Genomic DNA, 17,620 nt, shown 5'->3' with positions numbered 1-17,620 from the left:
TTAGTAATATGCCTTCCTTCTGTGCCACTTAGATCCAGTTTCAGGTTTCTGGATCCAAGTTACCAGTGAAGATATCAGATCCAGCCTGAACAGGCTGCCTGGCAAACCAAGCTACTCATTCAGAACCTATTTAAGGCAAGTTTAGAACCAAGTAGCATTTCCAAAGCTTTGCACTGCAGAGAAAACCTCCACGGGCTCAGTTAGAACATGCAGATTCCACACAGAAGAACTTGATTAATCACTTCTAGTAAATTGTCTTTATTCATTGTGGAAGGGAGATAAATATTCTCCACAGAGGGAGAGAGGCGTTGACGAGAAGGTGAGGGTCTATCCTGGAATGAAAGAACAATGGCCTGCCTGTGTTTTAGGCCATTATGTTGGTTGCCTGTTGAGATTTTTTTCAAAATCCCTCCAAAATCGTTTAGCAATGCTATGCCAGCTCAAGAATATGTAAGAAGTTATTTTTGTCTTAAAGTTGCAAAATTGCAGTGATTGCACTCATTTATAAAGAGCTGGAGCATTTCCCAGCATCTCATAAAACTTGTCTTTTGAACTTCCACCTTGAGAAGCCCTTTAAAAAAGTCGTGTTTCAGTGACTCCAAGCTCCTGTTGTCATGTAAACAGACAAAAACAATTTTCTGTCCAGTTTAAAGGACCAATTTTCACTCTTTCCCAGAAAATAATGAATGAATGCAAACACAAATTTTCAGATTCTGCATTTTTTAATCACCATTTAACATTTTTTGACATATCACAATCAGATATTCCACATATAGACTCCACACAGAAAAGTTTGCAATATTTCAGATGAACCTAAAATGCACTCTGACATTTCCAGGTGAACCTAATGTGACCTTTTCTAAAGTTCTGAATGTTGAACTGTGCAACGTTTCAGTGACTTTTCTGTCCTCCAACAAGGAGCTCGCTTCACAGCAGCTGCCTGATCCATGAACAAATCAATCAATGTCGTGCTTCAATTAGAATTGATGTTTTTTTTTTACTGAGGTCGACCCTCTGCTGCTGTCGTTTTTTGTTTCGATACATTGAGATGAGGAAATCACCGTTCCGCACTTCAACACGAGGCCCCGCTCTCATGATTCTACATGAGGTTTTCTGTGAGTTTCACCCCAAACTAAGCCAAAGTTGTAGAATATGAATGGTTCAAATCCGGTTTGGACTGTTTTTATGCAGCATTTCATGTCTGTTTCTGGGCTTTGCAGTGTAATTTGGATACATGTTGTGTGTTTTGAGGCCACCAGGGTTCGTAGATTCACTCCTGCCTGCAGAAAGCTGTGAAACACTCTCATCAACTGAATCATATGTCGCATCCGAAAAGGCTGAAAAGCTTCTTCAGAACAGCTGTAGGTTTGTTCTTTGTTTTCATTACATAACCTCCAGCCAGAGGCTGCCGTGTGTTGGAGGAAGCTCCGAGGTAAATCCTCCTCACCGCGTCCGCGAGCGACGTGTGAATCTGCCAGTTGGCAGCAGTCAGCCGCTCACCTCGCCTGAGCCTGCCCAGGGTGAACACATGAACACACGACTCGTGCACGGCAGCTCAAACCATGCGTGACCGCGGGTGGACAGTGTGAAAATCCTCCAGTGGAAGTGGATGTGCTGCATGCACAGGTAGAACATGCAAACTGGAGAGTGACAGCAAGGTTTTCTTCAGTTCGGTTCGGGGACGGAAGGAGAATAAAGGAGATCGATTCAGACTCCGGCTCTGGTTCAGGGAAACAATGATCTTAAAATAAAATGGAACAAATATTTAATTAGTAGAGCTGAGTTTGCTCGAACATGACATCCAGTCCTGAAGTTTGATGAAATCTTCGAAAGCTGATTAAATACAGGCTTCCCTCCCAAAAATACACAGTCCAGTGATAAACTGAATAAACTCTTCTGTCAGAGTTCATGTGTTCACTGGACTTTCTGGTGAAATCAGGATTTTGCCCAAATTAAATATGTACTGGAAAGAAAAGAAAAAAAAAACTCTTTTGCACTTTGAATCTGTCGCTGTTTGTCCCAAAACTGATATCACATATCTGGTGGGATCCTGCCAAGAATCATAACTGCTTTTTGATGGAATGGACTGTAAAGTCCTTGACATCAGGCCGCTGTTGAGAAACGTCGATGATACTGTCTCTCATATATATTTTAATCTCTATGAGCTCAGTTTAACTTTATTTTTTGCTCCTCCAAAGCACTTTGTTCACGCATTACACAACAGCATTAATAAAGCCTGTTTTTCACTCAGTTTTTACATTCTTATGTAACGGCCGTATCAGTGAGCTTGATACTGAATTATCTACACATTTGTTATCAAGCAAGATGCTTTTTTTCTGTGTGAGACAAATTAGTAAAACTTTGCAGCACAGCTTCTTTATTCCTCAGATTTCATTGTGGATGTGTTTCTCTGGTCGCACCTGTTCTTCTTTTATTGCTTCAAGACACCAGAAGTTCATCGATGTTTTGTTTTCCCTCGAAGAAGAAAAACAAGATAAGACTCAACCCTCAGGATTCAGTGATTAAGAGGCCGTCTGTTCTTTCGCACTTTGACCGACGTCTTCAAAAATAAGTCCATAATGTTGTTATTCCACTCTCACCTTGAGTCCTGGCAGCTATCGGCTCCTCCAACAGCAGCGTCCGCTGAATGAAAACCGCATTAAAGCTCCATGAGGGATGTTTAAAAACTGCATGAAACTGACTGAAAACTGGTTAAAACAATCTGAAAAGGGTTTAAAAAGTGGATAAACTACCTGAAAACTGTTTAAAAACCAGCGAATACTATCTGAAAATAGATGAAAATTGGATAAAACTATATGAAAACTATTTAAAACTGTTTAAACTCTATCTGAAAACTGTTTAAAACTGTATGAAACTGAAAATTGGATAAAATTGTTTGAAAATTCTTTACAAATTGTATGAAACTGTCTGAATGCAGGATACAACTGTCTGAGAACTGTGTAAAACTGTGTGAAAACTATGAAAATGGCTTTAAACCTGAATAAAACTGACTGAAAATTGGTTAAAATCATCTGAAAAGTGTTTAAAAACTGTGTTTACACTGTCTGAAAACTTTATAAAACTGATTTAAAATGATATAAAAGCTTTAAAAACTTCATGAGACCATCTGAAAACTCTATAACTCTATCTATAACTCTGAAAACTCTATCTATCGCCATTTTTATGACACAAAACATAAGAATATAAGAAGACCAGTAACGCCAAACCACCTCATCTGCTTTGAAGCTTCTTGACGCAACAGTAATTTCTCTTCAAACTAAAGCAGCGGCGTGAGGAGGCCTTTTTTATTGCTGATTATCAAAGCTGCGCAGCCACTAATATTCACTGCTAATCGCAATTTAACAGCAGGGAGACGCTCAGAGGCCGTCAGAGAGGAAAGGCCAGCATCTGTAACTCTTCTTCTCTCTTGCATCAGTGCCCTGCTGTAATTTCTTCTCTGTTTGCCAGAAATTTCATCAGCCTCACACACACACACACACACACACACACACACACATGCACGTGTATTAATCGTGGCCAGACTGTGCTGAAAGGAAAAGGGCATTGTCCAGTCTGCCTGCGATTATATTTGGAAATGCCAGAGGTGTGTTGTCTCCGAGGGAAAGTGGCAGAGTTCACAGAGTTCTGCCGTTTGGAAACCTGAATGGAGCCCGGGCTCGCTGCTGGGACGCCGGAATTTAACGGTCAGCAGTCGTTTGCAGAGGCGGAAATTTGGATTTTGGGTGCTCGGCGATCCTGAAGTTGCAGTGTAATATAAAGCACTCAAACACGTGAAAAAATTAAACTTAGAGAGATTATCACTGAGATAATTTGAAGCGTTTTGCTAACGTGCATTATTCTGACTTGTTTTTGCGCTTTGCATTGATTTCATACATTATTAACATTGGAAGCATTATTCTCCATTTTTACTTCTTTCATCATCATGTTTTCTTGATTTCTTCTCAAAAGTTGAAGATTATGCGTAAAGAGGTGAAAGTCTGTATTTTACAGCAGTTTCACACAAAGTGAACAAGCTGACAAGCATTTATTAAAGGAATACTTGATATATTTCTTATCTGATATTAAATTCAGAGCAAACAGCAAAAGTCTGTCAAATTTTTCCAGCTTTCTAATCATTATTGCTTTTACATTTAATGCACACGGAACCTGTAACTTCAACAATTTCATATTGCTTCATTTTTCCTTAAAAAACAATCGAGTTAGCTTATTTTCTCTTCTGTTGAAATGCTAAGCTAAGCTAAGCTAAATTAAGCAGCTTACAATATCAAGCAAGTAGCTTCATATTAAGTCTTTGTGGTGCAGAAATTTAAGTCTTTTTTTAATTTATGGAAGATTCATTTTGTTCTGTTTCCACTATACTGAATGAAAAAAAAGAGTTTTTCAAATCAGCTTTAAAGCATAAAACAGATCCACTTTTTTTTTTTTTTTTTAACAGAATCTTGATCAAGAAGTGAGCCATTCAGCCAAATGTCTTTTTTTTATTATGGAACTTTGTTGCAAAAGTTGTCTTTATTTGTCAAATTTCTTAAAAATAAATAAATAAATAAAAAAAAGCTAATATTCGCTATACTTGATGCAAAACTGTGTATTGCGTCATGTATTCAGCAGACAGGTAAAGACTTGACAAGATTTGTAAATATGATTAATTTCGTGCAAAGTGTCAAATATCCAGACATGAGAGTAATTTTAATCTCTCCATGAAACTCTGAAGTTCTAAAATACTGGTGTTTCTCTCTGGAAAGGCTCTTGCTGCAGCAGCTTTTGGAAATCAACCAAATCCTGGGATTATTGCTGCATTTTCACAGTGTGTCCCTGAAATGTCGCAAACCGGCTTAAACCAATGATCGTGTTTGAAAAAGTGTCACAAAAGCCAAAACTCATACAGAAGATTGAAATCGAGAGAAAAAGAAAAAAAAAAAGCCGACCTTTAAACAGAATCTGGCTGACCCTGCAGGCCGGTCAGGGTGTGTCTGTCTGCACTGCTTCTCTCTAATGCAAACATTTCTGCCATTCAGGAAGACACAATTTGTTAAATTTCAGTTGGTTTTGTTTAATTTTTTTTAATTATTATTTTCACAGCACTTCTTGAATGAATCCACTAAATAATCCACTTTCAACATGTTAAATTTACTTCTCAGAGTTGTGCACCGTGCAGCCTGTCGATATGGATTGAAAAGTCCTGAAAGTTCAGTTTTTCCCGAATCTATTGAATGCTTATTTTTTTTTACACTGAGATGGAGAAAATATCATTTTGATGAGATCAATAAAAGATCCAGTTGTGTTTTAGTTTAAGGGGTTAAATTAACGAGGCAGAAAGTAAGTAAGTAGAAAAATATAAAGACGTGAAAAAAAATTAAGGATTATTATGTGACACACATGCAGTTAAATGTCATCTCGAGCAGGACGGACCAGTAAAATCGAGCTAAAATAACCTTTAAACTTAAACTTTGAAGGTTTTCTTTTTGTTGTGGTGCAGACTATACATGATGAAAAAACTACTGAATTGTAAAAAACTCCCCGTGACAGGTTGGCATTGAGGCTAATGCTAGTTTGCTAGCTTCCATGGCAACGCCGCTGATCGCTCAGGTTTCAGTGATGTTTCTGCAACTCCTAAAAAAAAAATTGTTAAAAAAAAAAAAAAAAAAATTGATGTTTTCTTTGATTTTTTTTGGTTGCAGGTTGATGGTTTGTTTGGCCGGATTGAATCCTCATGCGGCCCGATTCTGGCCCACGGGTCTTATGTTTGACTCCTCAGTGTAAATATTGTTGAATGATATATTTCAGTTCTGATAATAGAGTCCATAAATTCTCGACTATACGGTGTAAAAAGAGAAAACCGAACACTAACACACAACCTGAGCCAAAACTTGACACAAAAGACCTGAAATAAATGATCCAGCTCAAACATTTTTAATACAGGAACACATTTGAATGAATCGAACACAACGAAGACTGTATGGATGATATTCAACGTGGCTCAGCAGAGAAAAATGACATTTTATTTACCTACAGCTTGAACTGTGCCTCATCCGTCACGGAGCAGCTCAGACAGGAAGTCATGGCGGATCGCTTCACGCAGCGAAACGGAAACCTGAGAGCGAACTCGGCCGACGTGAACCTGCAGCACCACAACGTCATAAATAAATAGAGACCCGGGTCCCGTCCAGTCCTCAGTCCAGCTCAGACAAAGTTCAGGTGTGTGTCCTCGTCTATGCCGTAGTCGGCTTTGTGCTCGTCGAACAGATTGCTCAGCTCGTCCATGTACAGCTGGTGCAGGTCGTTGAGTTGCTCCGCCGTCGGCTTCGGGGTCCTCTCCACCTGAATCGGCCTTCCGACTGTAGAGACGGAGCGGAGCGTCACGACACGGTCAGAAGTTTTTTTCTTTCGCTTTTCTTTTGCACACTCACCCACGGTGGTGATGGGCTTCCTGTAGGGCATCAGACCGAAGGAGTACTGGAAGACGCCTCGGGCGTGGAAGAGCGGCAGCGAGACGCCCATGACGCTCTGCAGGTTCTCCTGCACCCACCGCAGCCACGTCCCTCTGGGGTTCTGCACCTGGTCGAACACCTCGTTCTCCCCAAAGGAGAACACTGGCACCAGATGAGCTCTGAAACCAAAAAATTACTGTTCGATTCACTCACAAATAACACGAGATCCTTGACTTTTACTAAACTGCGTTACTTTCCCGCCACATTTCATGCAACTGACTTGAATAAAGCTCGATGGATCTGCGATAAATCAATCTATTCACTGAAGCAGCAACTCAGTGATCCGTCTGCCTCACCCGTGCTCCATGGCCATTTTGATGAAGCCCTTCTTATTGGCCAGAAGCACGTTGTAGGTTCCGGGATGGGCGTCGAGCGCCTCCGGGGCCCCGCCCACGGCGATCACCACGGCGTTCCCGCCACCCTTCTGGCGGAGCAGATAGCTCGCGCTGTCTTTGTCCGACGGAACCAAACCTGCAGGTCGAGAACGTCGGTTGAAAACGCCGCCGTGCGGAACCGGGGGGGTGGGGGGAGGGGGCCCGAAACGGGCCGTGGCGTCCGCCCACCTGCACACATGATGTAGTCCCTGAAGAACGGCGCCCTGAACCACAGAGGCAGCATGAGCAGGTAGCTGGTGAGGCCGGGAAACATGGTCCGGAACCCCGTGGCGTAGGTGCAGAAGTTGGTGAACGCTCCGGCCACCAGCACGCCGTGCGGATGGAAGCCCAGGACGTAGTTGTGTCGGGGGTCCAGGTCGACGGTCTTCACCAGCTGGGGGAGGAAGACACAAGGTCACGCATCGGTATCGATCAATATCAATCAACACGCTGCAAAACCATGGTACTTATAGTGCAGGAGTTCTTTAGCCCCCCTGTAGCAGCTCTGTGACCATTTTTAAAAAATTAGATGTAAAGAAACTTTTTGCTTGCATGTTAATTTAATTTCCATACCAGACTGATTTTTTTGTGGGGAAAATTGTGTAATCTTGGCTAAAAACAGCTAAATAAAGTAAAACAGCCAGAATACATGGAATTGACCCGATGCAAAAAAAAAAAAAAAAAAAAAAAAAAGATAAAATAGTTGAAAATAGGCAAATAATAAAAAATTTAAAAATACAGTAAAGAAATTTTCACTAAAAATGATTGGAAGTGCTGGCACAGAGGTGGGAGAACAGGTAAAGCAACAAGGAAAAGAAAAGGGGGGAAAACTGAAAAGAAAAGGAAAAAGATAATAAACAGTAATGTAGCGAACATCGCTCTAATTACACTGAAACTCACATCGACTATAAACAGTTAAATCGGCTCAACAAGCCAAGATGCGTAAAATGGCTCAAGTGGGAAATGCCATGGAAAAAAGAGGAAAAAATGTCTAAGAATGTTTTTGAAGAACTAAAAATGTAATAAAATACATATAAAACGTACTCATGACACTTTATGGGTTCAACTTAAATTCATGTTTGCATAACAATGCTTGAAAAGATTTTTTTTTTTTCATTTCATTTGTCCTGAGATGCAAAACATGTAAATTTGATTTGACTCACACCTGTGATCAGTTATGAACTACTGTCTAACACGCCGTTATCACACGACCCGCAGGTTTATTTTTATACTTCTTTTGTAATAGGTTTTTTTTTATCGCCGGCAGCCGAGCGCCGCTGCGGCCCAGATGGCTGAAGTCCAAACATCCCAGTTTCAACACGATCTTTGATCCGTTGGACCTTCAGACTGTGGCTTTCGCTCCATGTCTGAAAACCGGCGGTGCCAAGCAAAAAGCAACAGACACCTCGGGTCCAGATTTCAGCAATTTTTCTGTTTTCTCACATTAGTTCTTGCCAGAGAAACGCGGTCAGCCCGGTTTCACCATTCGGCCAGACGGAGTTTGTGAAATCATTCAAGGTTTCAGGATTTCTGTAACAATTGGTCAAACAGTGCAACCTTTATCTGACTCTTTATCAGTATGAATTTCAGATAGATGAATATTTGACTTTGTTTTGGCAAGAACTGATGCAGGATAGATGGTAAAAGAGGGGTCATCTTTTTTTTCTGTTTGAGACAGAAAAAAAAAAAATCAGGAGATCGGGAGAGTAAAACTCATTTTAGTTCAGGGGCCGCGTTAAGCCTAATGTCATCCTGACCGGTTAAATAGTACCGAACAACCTTTAAATTTAAACTCAAAAACGTTTCTTTGTTGTGGTGTAAATAGTAAAACTTGACTACAATGACCAAAATTTCAACATAAGGATGATCTTAATGACACAAAATCCCAAACTGGTGGTTTGAAAAAGTTTTCACTTGAAAAGTTCCCTGCAAACAGGTTTTATTTGACTAAATATTTAAAGACACAAATGCATTTTTTCTTTATTTATACAATTTTATTTATGACAGTGTCAATATAAGTGAAGAGGGGCGTTATTTTTTGAAAAAAACAAGCAGAATTGTCTTCCAGTATTTCATTTCACCGTGCTTGGAGGTATTGATTTGGGCTCAATATCTCTATTAGTTAAATACATGTGACTCCATATAAGATCATCATTTGCTTACTCACGAGTTTGAAACGACACACGCAGAAATAAAAATGCCAAAGTCAGATGAGTCACTGGTTTCGGCATAAATCCTTCAGTGAAAATTGCCCTGCATTCGCTGCGATCAGCCGCTGATGGTTTGATTGATCCTCCACCTGTGGAGCCAGGTTTTCCTGGAAAAGTGCTAAAGGTCAGAAATCACCATCCACGCAGCGCGTGCCGCCGCTTGTTTTGCTTCGAGTAGAAAAACAAATGCGTCCACTCCCTCGCCGGTGGTTTTCAGGTGAATCATCAAGGTCGTGCAGATGTGAAGGAGACAGTCGTGCCTGTTATCAGGCTCTGCTATCTTCTCCACATCGGCCCCGCCTGGAAAGCTCTGGTCAAACATTTTCTTGCCAGCTGGATGTAAACAATCAGCATGTTTGTACAGTACGACGAGTGAGAGCTGTCAGGAGGAAGGTCTGTTGTTGTGTGTCTCCTCTGTTTGCAGCGTGGGCCCCCGCCGGCCCCTCCAGCTGCCGGTGGCCTCTAGGGGTCACACAGTTGACCATCAGCTCAAATTCAGCTCACGAGTTCCAAAACCGCATCGGGACAAAGAGGAGCCCACCAGACATCGCTTTACTGGACTCACTTTCCAGAACTCTGGATGGATTCCAGTGTCTTCCAGTGCAGAGTGGAGCCTCGATAAATGTAGGAGGACGTCATGACGACGCCGTCCTGATGTCTTCTTCAGTGCAAGACGCACAATCACATCAGAGCCTGTGATAGATGGATGGATGGATGGATGGATGGATGGATGGATGAATGGATGGATGGATGGATGGATAGACAGATGGACAGATGATGGACAGACTGATGGAGGCATGATGGATGGATGGACAGTTAATAGATGGCTGGATGGATGACAGATGGATAGATGGATGGACGGATGATGGACAACTGGACGGACAGAGGGTTGATAGATGGGTGAGGATGGATGAACGGACAGTGGATGGATGGATGAATGGATAGATGGACGGACGGATGATGGACAGACGGATGGATGAAGGGATAGATGGGATGGACAGATGATGGACAAAAGGATGAACGGGCTGATTGATGGATGGATGATGGACGGATGGGCAATTAATAGATGGATTGATGAATGGATGGATGGACGGACGGACGGATGATGGACAACTGGACGGACGGACGGTTAATAGATGGATGATAATGGATGGACAGACAGTGGATGGATGGACAGACAGTGGATGGATGGATGAATGGATAGATGGACGGATGTATGATGGACAAATGGACGGACGGCTGGATGGATGTTGGAGGAACGGATGGATGATTTAGGCATGAAATGTTGGAGGATGTATCTGAACTGTGGTTGTGTTGGGTTGAGGCTGGAGTTGAGGGGTGGGGGTTCGGGGGACTGTTGGAGGATGAGAGAGGCTCCCTTTTAACATGTAGGATTGTCTTTGCGTTGGATTTTAGTGCATGTCAAGTGTTTTATAGATAAAGTTCAGTTTAGGTTTCAGTTTTGTTGTCATGGTTCATGTTTTGTTTCTGTCGTCTCTCGTTTCAGGATCTGTGGCTCCTTGTCCTCATGTCTGGTTGTTGTTCCCGGCCCTGATGTCATTCACCTGCGCCTGATCAGTCACTGCCATCAGCTGGTGCTCCGGCCTCTGCCTGTGTTCAGGTTGTGGGACCAGCTGTGTGTGTGTTTGCTTCAGGTCAGGCTCGGCCGTGTTTCGTGTGTGCTGCTGCTCCTCTGGGAGTCTTTGTATTTTGTGCTTGAGTCTGTGGTGGACTACACCATTTGTGATTCTTGTGCACATTTTGGATTTTGGTTGAGGTGCCATTATTCTGTATTGTGGACCAGTTTAGGAGCCTTTTTTTTCACAATGCTGAGTGCATAACAGGTTGAATAAGCTAATTATCAGTCAATGAAAGCTCAGAATTGATAAACTGACTACTGGGAAAGCTGATAAAAATAAGACAAGTTTTTAATTCATCACTTATCTAACTCAACTTTCAGTTCCTGTAAAAAAACCGAAGCCAGGATTGAACGCAGCTGATTGCACCGCATCCAAATTTAGATTACTCGTCTCTGAGCAACAAAAATACAATCCGGTTCTTCATACAACACATTGCTGTGTGAAACCTGGACTTTCCTCCGAAGGCAACGCGCACGTTCATGGCCGCCTCCCTCCATGTGACGGGGCCGCCCGGCGTGGAAACTTTCCTGTGGACGTACGTTACGTGTGGACTGGCGTCAGCGCCCCGGCCGGATGAATCTTTGCCCTCGCGTCAGCTGCTGAGCGCCGAGCCCGGGCCGATGGCAGCGCCATTAGAAACGGTGGGGAACGACACACCGATGAAACTAATGAGGCTGTGTGAGGCACACTGCCTCCCATTGAGCCAGACATGGCGTCTTTGTTTGGGGGCTAATGAGGCGTAGAGTCAGATGATGCTGGACGTGATTCACTTTGAACTGCGTGGATACAAAACAGGCGACTTTCAGCGTTCTCCTGTCTTTAAGTTCTTCTGCTGTACGTTCACATGACGCGTCTCCATACCGCTGCGTAATGCGAGCTTAAAGTTTATTATCTCTGACTCTTTTCTCCTGTCTTTCATTGATAAATGGGGAGGGTTTTTTTAATGCTTCTTATCTTTCCTCATCTTGCTGATTATGTCTGAGGTTTATATTATTTACTGTCAGATTTTCCTTAGATTGGAAAACAGGTGCGGAAAAATTGATTCATACATTTCAAAGTAATGTCCTGAGCGTCTGGAAAAAAATGTTCTGTCCAATAGCTGATCAATACCAACATATCCAAGGTTTTATTTTAGTTTCAGTGCAAAGAAAATCCATTATCTACACCTTGAAACTTCTTTCATGTGTATTCACGTCGCTAAATGTCTGCTACCGATTACTGCTTCCAACTGTTATTACATTCATCATAAAGCCACATTTGACAGTTTCTTTGGTATTTTTGATCCTTGGACTCTGTTGTGGGCCAGCTTGGGTCCACGCGCCACACATTTCACCACACTGTTGGAGAAAGTGTTGAGGAAAAAACTTTTGCCCTCCTGATCTCTGGCGCCTCCCGAAGGAGCTCTGTCTGTCTAGAGCTGATCTCCTTCCTGAGATTGAAAATGGACTTGGAAGCTCATTCTGGGTTTTAACAGACTGTTTGGTTCTCATCCTCAACTGTAACGAAACTTCAGAAATGCAGTATAAGATGCAGTTTTTGTACTTGTTTCTAAACTATTCCATATAGGAAACCTTATAAGACGTGTCACCCTCATTGTGACTGCAGGTAAAATTTGATTTGATGGAAGTGAATGAAGTAGCTCAGTTAGATGGAACAATGATGGCTTTCGACTGTCAAAATTTGACATTAACATTCCTTGTTTCGGTTCATTTTATCAGTTTCAGACATAAGTAGTCTTCCAGCTTTGGAGAACCAGAACAGAATTATATTGATAACTTTTGGTTCGTGGGCCATATGTGGCCCCTTGGCCTTCTTTATGGCCAACACAAAACAACACAAAAACTTTTGAGAAATTAACATCTGTAAAATATTGACCGTATTACCATCGCACTTCAGAAATGGATTCTTTTAGCGGATTTGTGTGAGAGATTTCCCCAACGCTATTAGGTGCAAATATCCTGTAAATTAATGAGCCTGAATTTCACTTAATAAATGTGTTTGTTTTCCATATTTTAGCGCAAAGTTGTGAAAGATAAGGCCTTCGGGTGAAAATCCCGATCCTGCCAAACCACTGAGCAAATGGAAAAGATTTCAAAGAAAACGGATCTTTTTTTTCAACGGATTTGTTCAATCGGTTAATCGAGCTGAGGTGTCGGTGATGCTGCTGTGAAAAACAGCAAACCGACATTAACCTCAAAGCCGTGCTGTCAGGGGGAGTTTGGAAAAACATGCAGAATCCAACAGTTTTTTTTTTTTTTTGAACATTTCACACCTGAAGGTTTCATTGAAATTGGCTTGAAGTTGACATGGGGGTGGGGGGGGGGGCAAAGAAAAACTTGAACTTTTAAATTTAAACTTTAACATTCTGTTGAATTTGGGACAAAATAAAAGCCATGAGTCATTTAGCCACAGTCTTGCAGAGACCCAGTTCTGCCACCAGAGGGCGTCCCTGAGCTTCAGTAGGCAGCTCAGACTGTGGGGTCAGAGCCAGTTTATCCTCATCATTTATCTGAAAGTTATCTCTCCCCACAGGAAAAGGACTTTAAAACTAATCTGAAAGAGCATTAACAGACCTTAGAGGAGCCGTAATCTTTTCTGGATCATTTCATACCCAAACGATCGTCTTCGCTCTGGTTAAAGCCTTTTTCTGTCTTTACAGATTTAGAATGAGGGATGGTTTGATCACAGGCCACTTTAAATGTGCAGTTTTATCAGTTATAAAGCAGTTACTTTCTTCTACATCTGCAGCAGGACAGAAGCCACATTCAAGAAGATCATGCAAACTGCTTTTTCCTCTTAAACCTGTGATAGTTTGATGCACTTTATCATCCATATACAGCAAGAAAACACGTTGAAAATTTGCCCTGCAGCTCCAGAGCTCTCTATCTGGCGTGCACACAGGCAGAATTGCAACCGCATGTGATGTTTTCCAAGCAGGTCGTGTTGTCGACTCGCCTTTTGTCAGTGACTTCCTGCAGTGTTTCTGCTCAGTGTGACGCTGCCCGGCAACCGGTGAAGCTCAAACTACATCAAAACAAGCTCCCTGCCTTTCCCTTTATACTCACAGAGGAGCTCTTATCTCTTCTGGTTGAAGCTTCTTATGCAACAGGCAGCAATGGGGATAATGTTCAACATTACTGAATTATTTGGTTGGTTTTTTAGTTGCGCTTTTTGTCAAAATAAAATTGCTCTTAACAGTTGTGTTCCTTTACAGCATCAGATTATCGTATTGTTTGTGACTCCTCAGATTCTCCATTGACACTTCATATACCTTTATTTAAAGTGAAGGCCAAAATGAAAGTTATATTCCATGTTTTAGTTTTCAGTTTTTTTGCACAACAAACAAACAAACGAAAGTTATTTTGTGAGATACCATAAATCACAATATGATGGGACTGGCTACATGATGGACGGATGGGTTAAAGTTGTCTTGATTTTGACATTTCTTTTTGTTTTGTGATCACACACAGATTTATTTTCCTGGTAGACGAGTAAAATGGATTCCTAACAGGCCGTAAACTTTGCAGATTCCTAATCTGTAGTGAATCAGTTGAAGAAAGTCAGAGAATTATGAAATGTTGGACTTCCTGTCTTCCTTCCAACAGAGGGACAATCTGTGTCAATAGGTAGCCTAATTCTGAATCTGAGCGTATGAAAATCACTGACGGGGTTCCTCAAGGCTCCGTCCTCGGGCCACTTTTATTTAACATCTACATGACTTGGTCCCTCTGGCTCAGATCAGGGAGCATCGGGACATCTCCGGTCAGAATCATGCCAATGACACACAACCCTGAAAATCTGAACCGTGTCTCATTTCTCAGTGAGACTGATCTTATCTGGATGTTCAGGGACATTTCATCATAACACTGAAGACACCTGCATAAGAAAAGCTCGCGAAATAACCCAAAGCTACAGTCTAACTCTAAAAAAACTGACAATACTTTCTGTCTATGCCAACTGGATGTGTTTACTCAGAGATCAGACTTCATTTACTGAAGCATTATGGGAAACCTTGTGCACACACACACACACACACACACTCTGCACACGAATATCGGAAAGAGTGGCGTCATCCATCAATGGTTCGCTGGCTGTCAAGGACAGAGATAAAGACTGAGAGGAGGCTGCAGATCACAGATTAGATCACTGGCAGATGTTCGGATGTCCTCCTCTCTCTCTCTCTCTCTCTCTCTCTCTCTCTCTCTCTCTCTCTCTCTCTCTCTCTCTCTCTCTCTCTCTCGCTCTCTCTCACCTTGATGGGGAAGTAATCCCGCATGTAGTCCCAGACCGAGAGGCCGCACAGGAAGGGCACCCTGCGGCCGCCGCGCCCCGGCGTGTCGAAGTCGTAGAACCACCAGATGGAGTAGAGAACGCTGACCAGCCAGAAGCGAGTGAAGAGCAGGTAGAAGTAGAGGAAGATGCAGGTGGGAGCTGAGGAGCGAGACAAGCGCAGTTTGAAAACACCTATTTCTCTTTAACTTATTTGTTTTTTTGTAGAAATGCGGTGTTTTCACTCGTATGGTCTGGACGGTCAACAAGAGATACAGAGAACACTGTGTGTACTGCCTCACCTTCTTCTTTTAAATAGTGGCTTGAAAACAAAGGTCTAATATCTAATCAGCACACATGGAAAACAAATATGTTTACAGTATTTTGTGCACATAAATGCTCTTGAACTCTTGCCTGTTTTTCAGTGTTTCTCGGTATCTGTGGCCCCTGCAGACCCACTGGCCTGTAGCGTTTAGCTGTATCTCTGCTCTGAAGCTGAAAGCGACTGATTACTTCTTGACTTTCAGAGAAGAGACTTGAGGAGATCCAACATGGTTTGATGACTGAACAGAAAATCATGTGTCTGTCTGGAGTCGGCCGCTCTGTGAATGCTGCCCGTTCAGCTGTGGTCCGGCTGACGTTATACTGAAACGCCTGCGAGGGGAAAGCGTGTGTGGATATTTCACACGAATGGAGCTGTACTTTATGTTTGTCATACATCTGTGTCTTTAGCGTAGTTTGTTCGATCTGGTGAATGTCTGATGGATCAAAAAAAAAAATGATGAAGAATTGTAAAAAGTAGCAACAGTTCTCATCAGAGTTTGGTAAGAAGAAAAATTCTGTTAATTCTAATTAAAAATCAATCAAAAAAGGAGTGCTTGTGTTAAAAAGGAATTTCAAAAAAATATTTTAAAAAATTCAATTTTAACATTTCTGAAAAGAAAACTGTAAGAAATGCAATTTTGTCAATTCAAATGACAGTTCTTCTAAAAAAAAAAATCCAAAATTAAGAAGATAATTCTGAAAAATGTTGTTTTTTTCATTTTATTTTTCAATGAGGTTGAATAATCTGTCTCATTCACACACACACACATATATATATATATATATATATATATATATATATATATATATATATATATATATATATATGTATATGTATATATAAACTTTCAAACTGTAACCTTCTTTAATTTAACCGGAATGGAAAGTTTTGGCGCAACCAAAGCCACAACTTAAAAGCCACATGTTAAACAACTTCCATTGCATTCTGTCTATACCTTTCTACAACAGTGTTCAAAACCACTGAAAGCACAACTTTTTGAAAATGCTTCTACACCGTCGTCATGGAGACAGGCGAAAAGTAACTCAGCTTTTCTGAAACACTGCCGCTGCACGTGCTCCCCACCTCTGTAGCCAGTAGCTCTTCTGCACATGTTGGACAATAACAACAATGGCGGCCTCCGGAGCGCTGCATGTGCTGCTCAGGTTGGCTGCAAATGCTAAACTTCAATACACCTCAAATAAACGTGAGACATAAAGTTGGAGGATTGTTGTTGAAATCCAGCCTGAGGATGAATCAGGAGTGCTTCTGTTGATTCTCACCAGTTTCTCTGTTCTCTCTTTCACCATCACTGTCTTGTTGAATATATTCCTTATCTTTGTCACAGCTCTAACTTTGCCCTCTCAGTGATAAGATAAGATCCTTCCAGAGAGAAACAGCTGTTCTTCGGTGTGTTCATCGTTTATGTCATTATTAAAGTGTCAAACTTTACCGGCTGAACCCAAACAGGATTTTTAAGAATTCATGCAAGTTTGAAAAACAGTCAAACATCTGCGTGTTTGGACAATAAAGTCTGATGAAGTCTTTTCTACATGTTGTTTGGTAAGCAGCAACATATAAACCAATGCTGAAAGTCTGCTGAAGAGTCGAGGGTCAGCTCACATGTTTCTGTGGCTTTACAAGGAAAATTGAAATTTCAAGGACAAAATCACTGCAACAGTTATAAGTTCCATCTGTTAGACACGTCAGCATTCAAAAGTTTGGATTTCATTTCATTTAAGACCTCAGTTGCTTACCAAGACACTTATCTCTGATCAAAGTAACAACCTGAGTTTCTATTGTATTTTGAACCTGCAGAACCTGCAGAACATCAGCCTGTGTGCTACAGAGGGTTTCTTCCTCCATGTTATCAATAACTATTGACTGGAAGCAGCCATGCAGAAAGGACACGCCTCCTCTCCACCTTATCCACCTCTACTGTCTCTTTTTATCATTTTGAAAAGAAGAGAATCAGATGAAAGCCTCAGCAGACCGATGGAAGAGGACAGACACAAACTCAAACAAACCCAAAACTCAATCAGGTCACAGCAGAGAGAAAGTCAAGGTGAGTTCTGGGAGGATTTGAGCTATTTGCCTCCCATCCAGACCTCATCTTCTCCACACATGAACATGACACACTCACCCAGACCCAGGAAGGAGTAGACCCACTGCAGCACCGAGGCGGTCTGCAGCCTCCTGTGCATGGGCACCTGCACCGGGGCGAAATCGATCTTCATGGCTCCCAGGACAGACGAGAGACTGACCGAGGTGAAGGAGGAATCCGAGGAGCGAGTCG

The 17,620-nt window shown here is 41.9% G+C and overlaps 1 protein-coding gene across 1 annotated transcript; it reads right to left on the bottom strand.

The window, feature by feature from the left end:
• Positions 1-6,165: 6,165 nt before the first annotated feature.
• mogat2 (monoacylglycerol O-acyltransferase 2) lies at positions 6,166-17,573 on the bottom strand. The gene is made up of 6 exons (XM_030101649.1): positions 17,468-17,573; positions 14,986-15,164; positions 7,073-7,277; positions 6,806-6,980; positions 6,429-6,628; positions 6,166-6,356 (listed from the first exon to the last, which is right to left on the bottom strand). The coding sequence occupies exons 1-6, from the start codon at positions 17,559-17,561 to the stop codon at positions 6,202-6,204; spliced, it is 1,008 nt and encodes a 335-aa protein (XP_029957509.1). The 5' UTR covers positions 17,562-17,573; the 3' UTR covers positions 6,166-6,201.
• Between the last annotated feature and the right edge of the window lie 47 nt (positions 17,574-17,620).

Source organism: Salarias fasciatus, chromosome 10 (assembly GCF_902148845.1).
Source record: "Salarias fasciatus chromosome 10, fSalaFa1.1, whole genome shotgun sequence".
Classification (NCBI taxonomy): Eukaryota; Metazoa; Chordata; class Actinopteri; order Blenniiformes; family Blenniidae; genus Salarias; species Salarias fasciatus.
Note: the sequence above shows the minus strand (reverse complement) of the source record. Positions and strands in the feature narration are given on the sequence as shown.

Bases quoted from the DNA above. Each gene is read 5' to 3' on its own strand.
- mogat2 (XM_030101649.1), bottom strand. From the start codon at position 17,561: ATGAAGATCGATTTCGCCCCGGTGCAGGTGCCCATGCACAGGAGGCTG. The intron at 15,165-17,467 runs GTGAGTGTGTCA...CTCGCTCCTCAG, and splicing joins CTACTCCTTCCTGGGTCTGG to CTCCCACCTGCATCTTCCTC. The intron at 6,357-6,428 runs GTGAGTGTGCAA...CCGTCTCTACAG, and splicing joins GAAGCCCATCACCACCGTGG to TCGGAAGGCCGATTCAGGTG.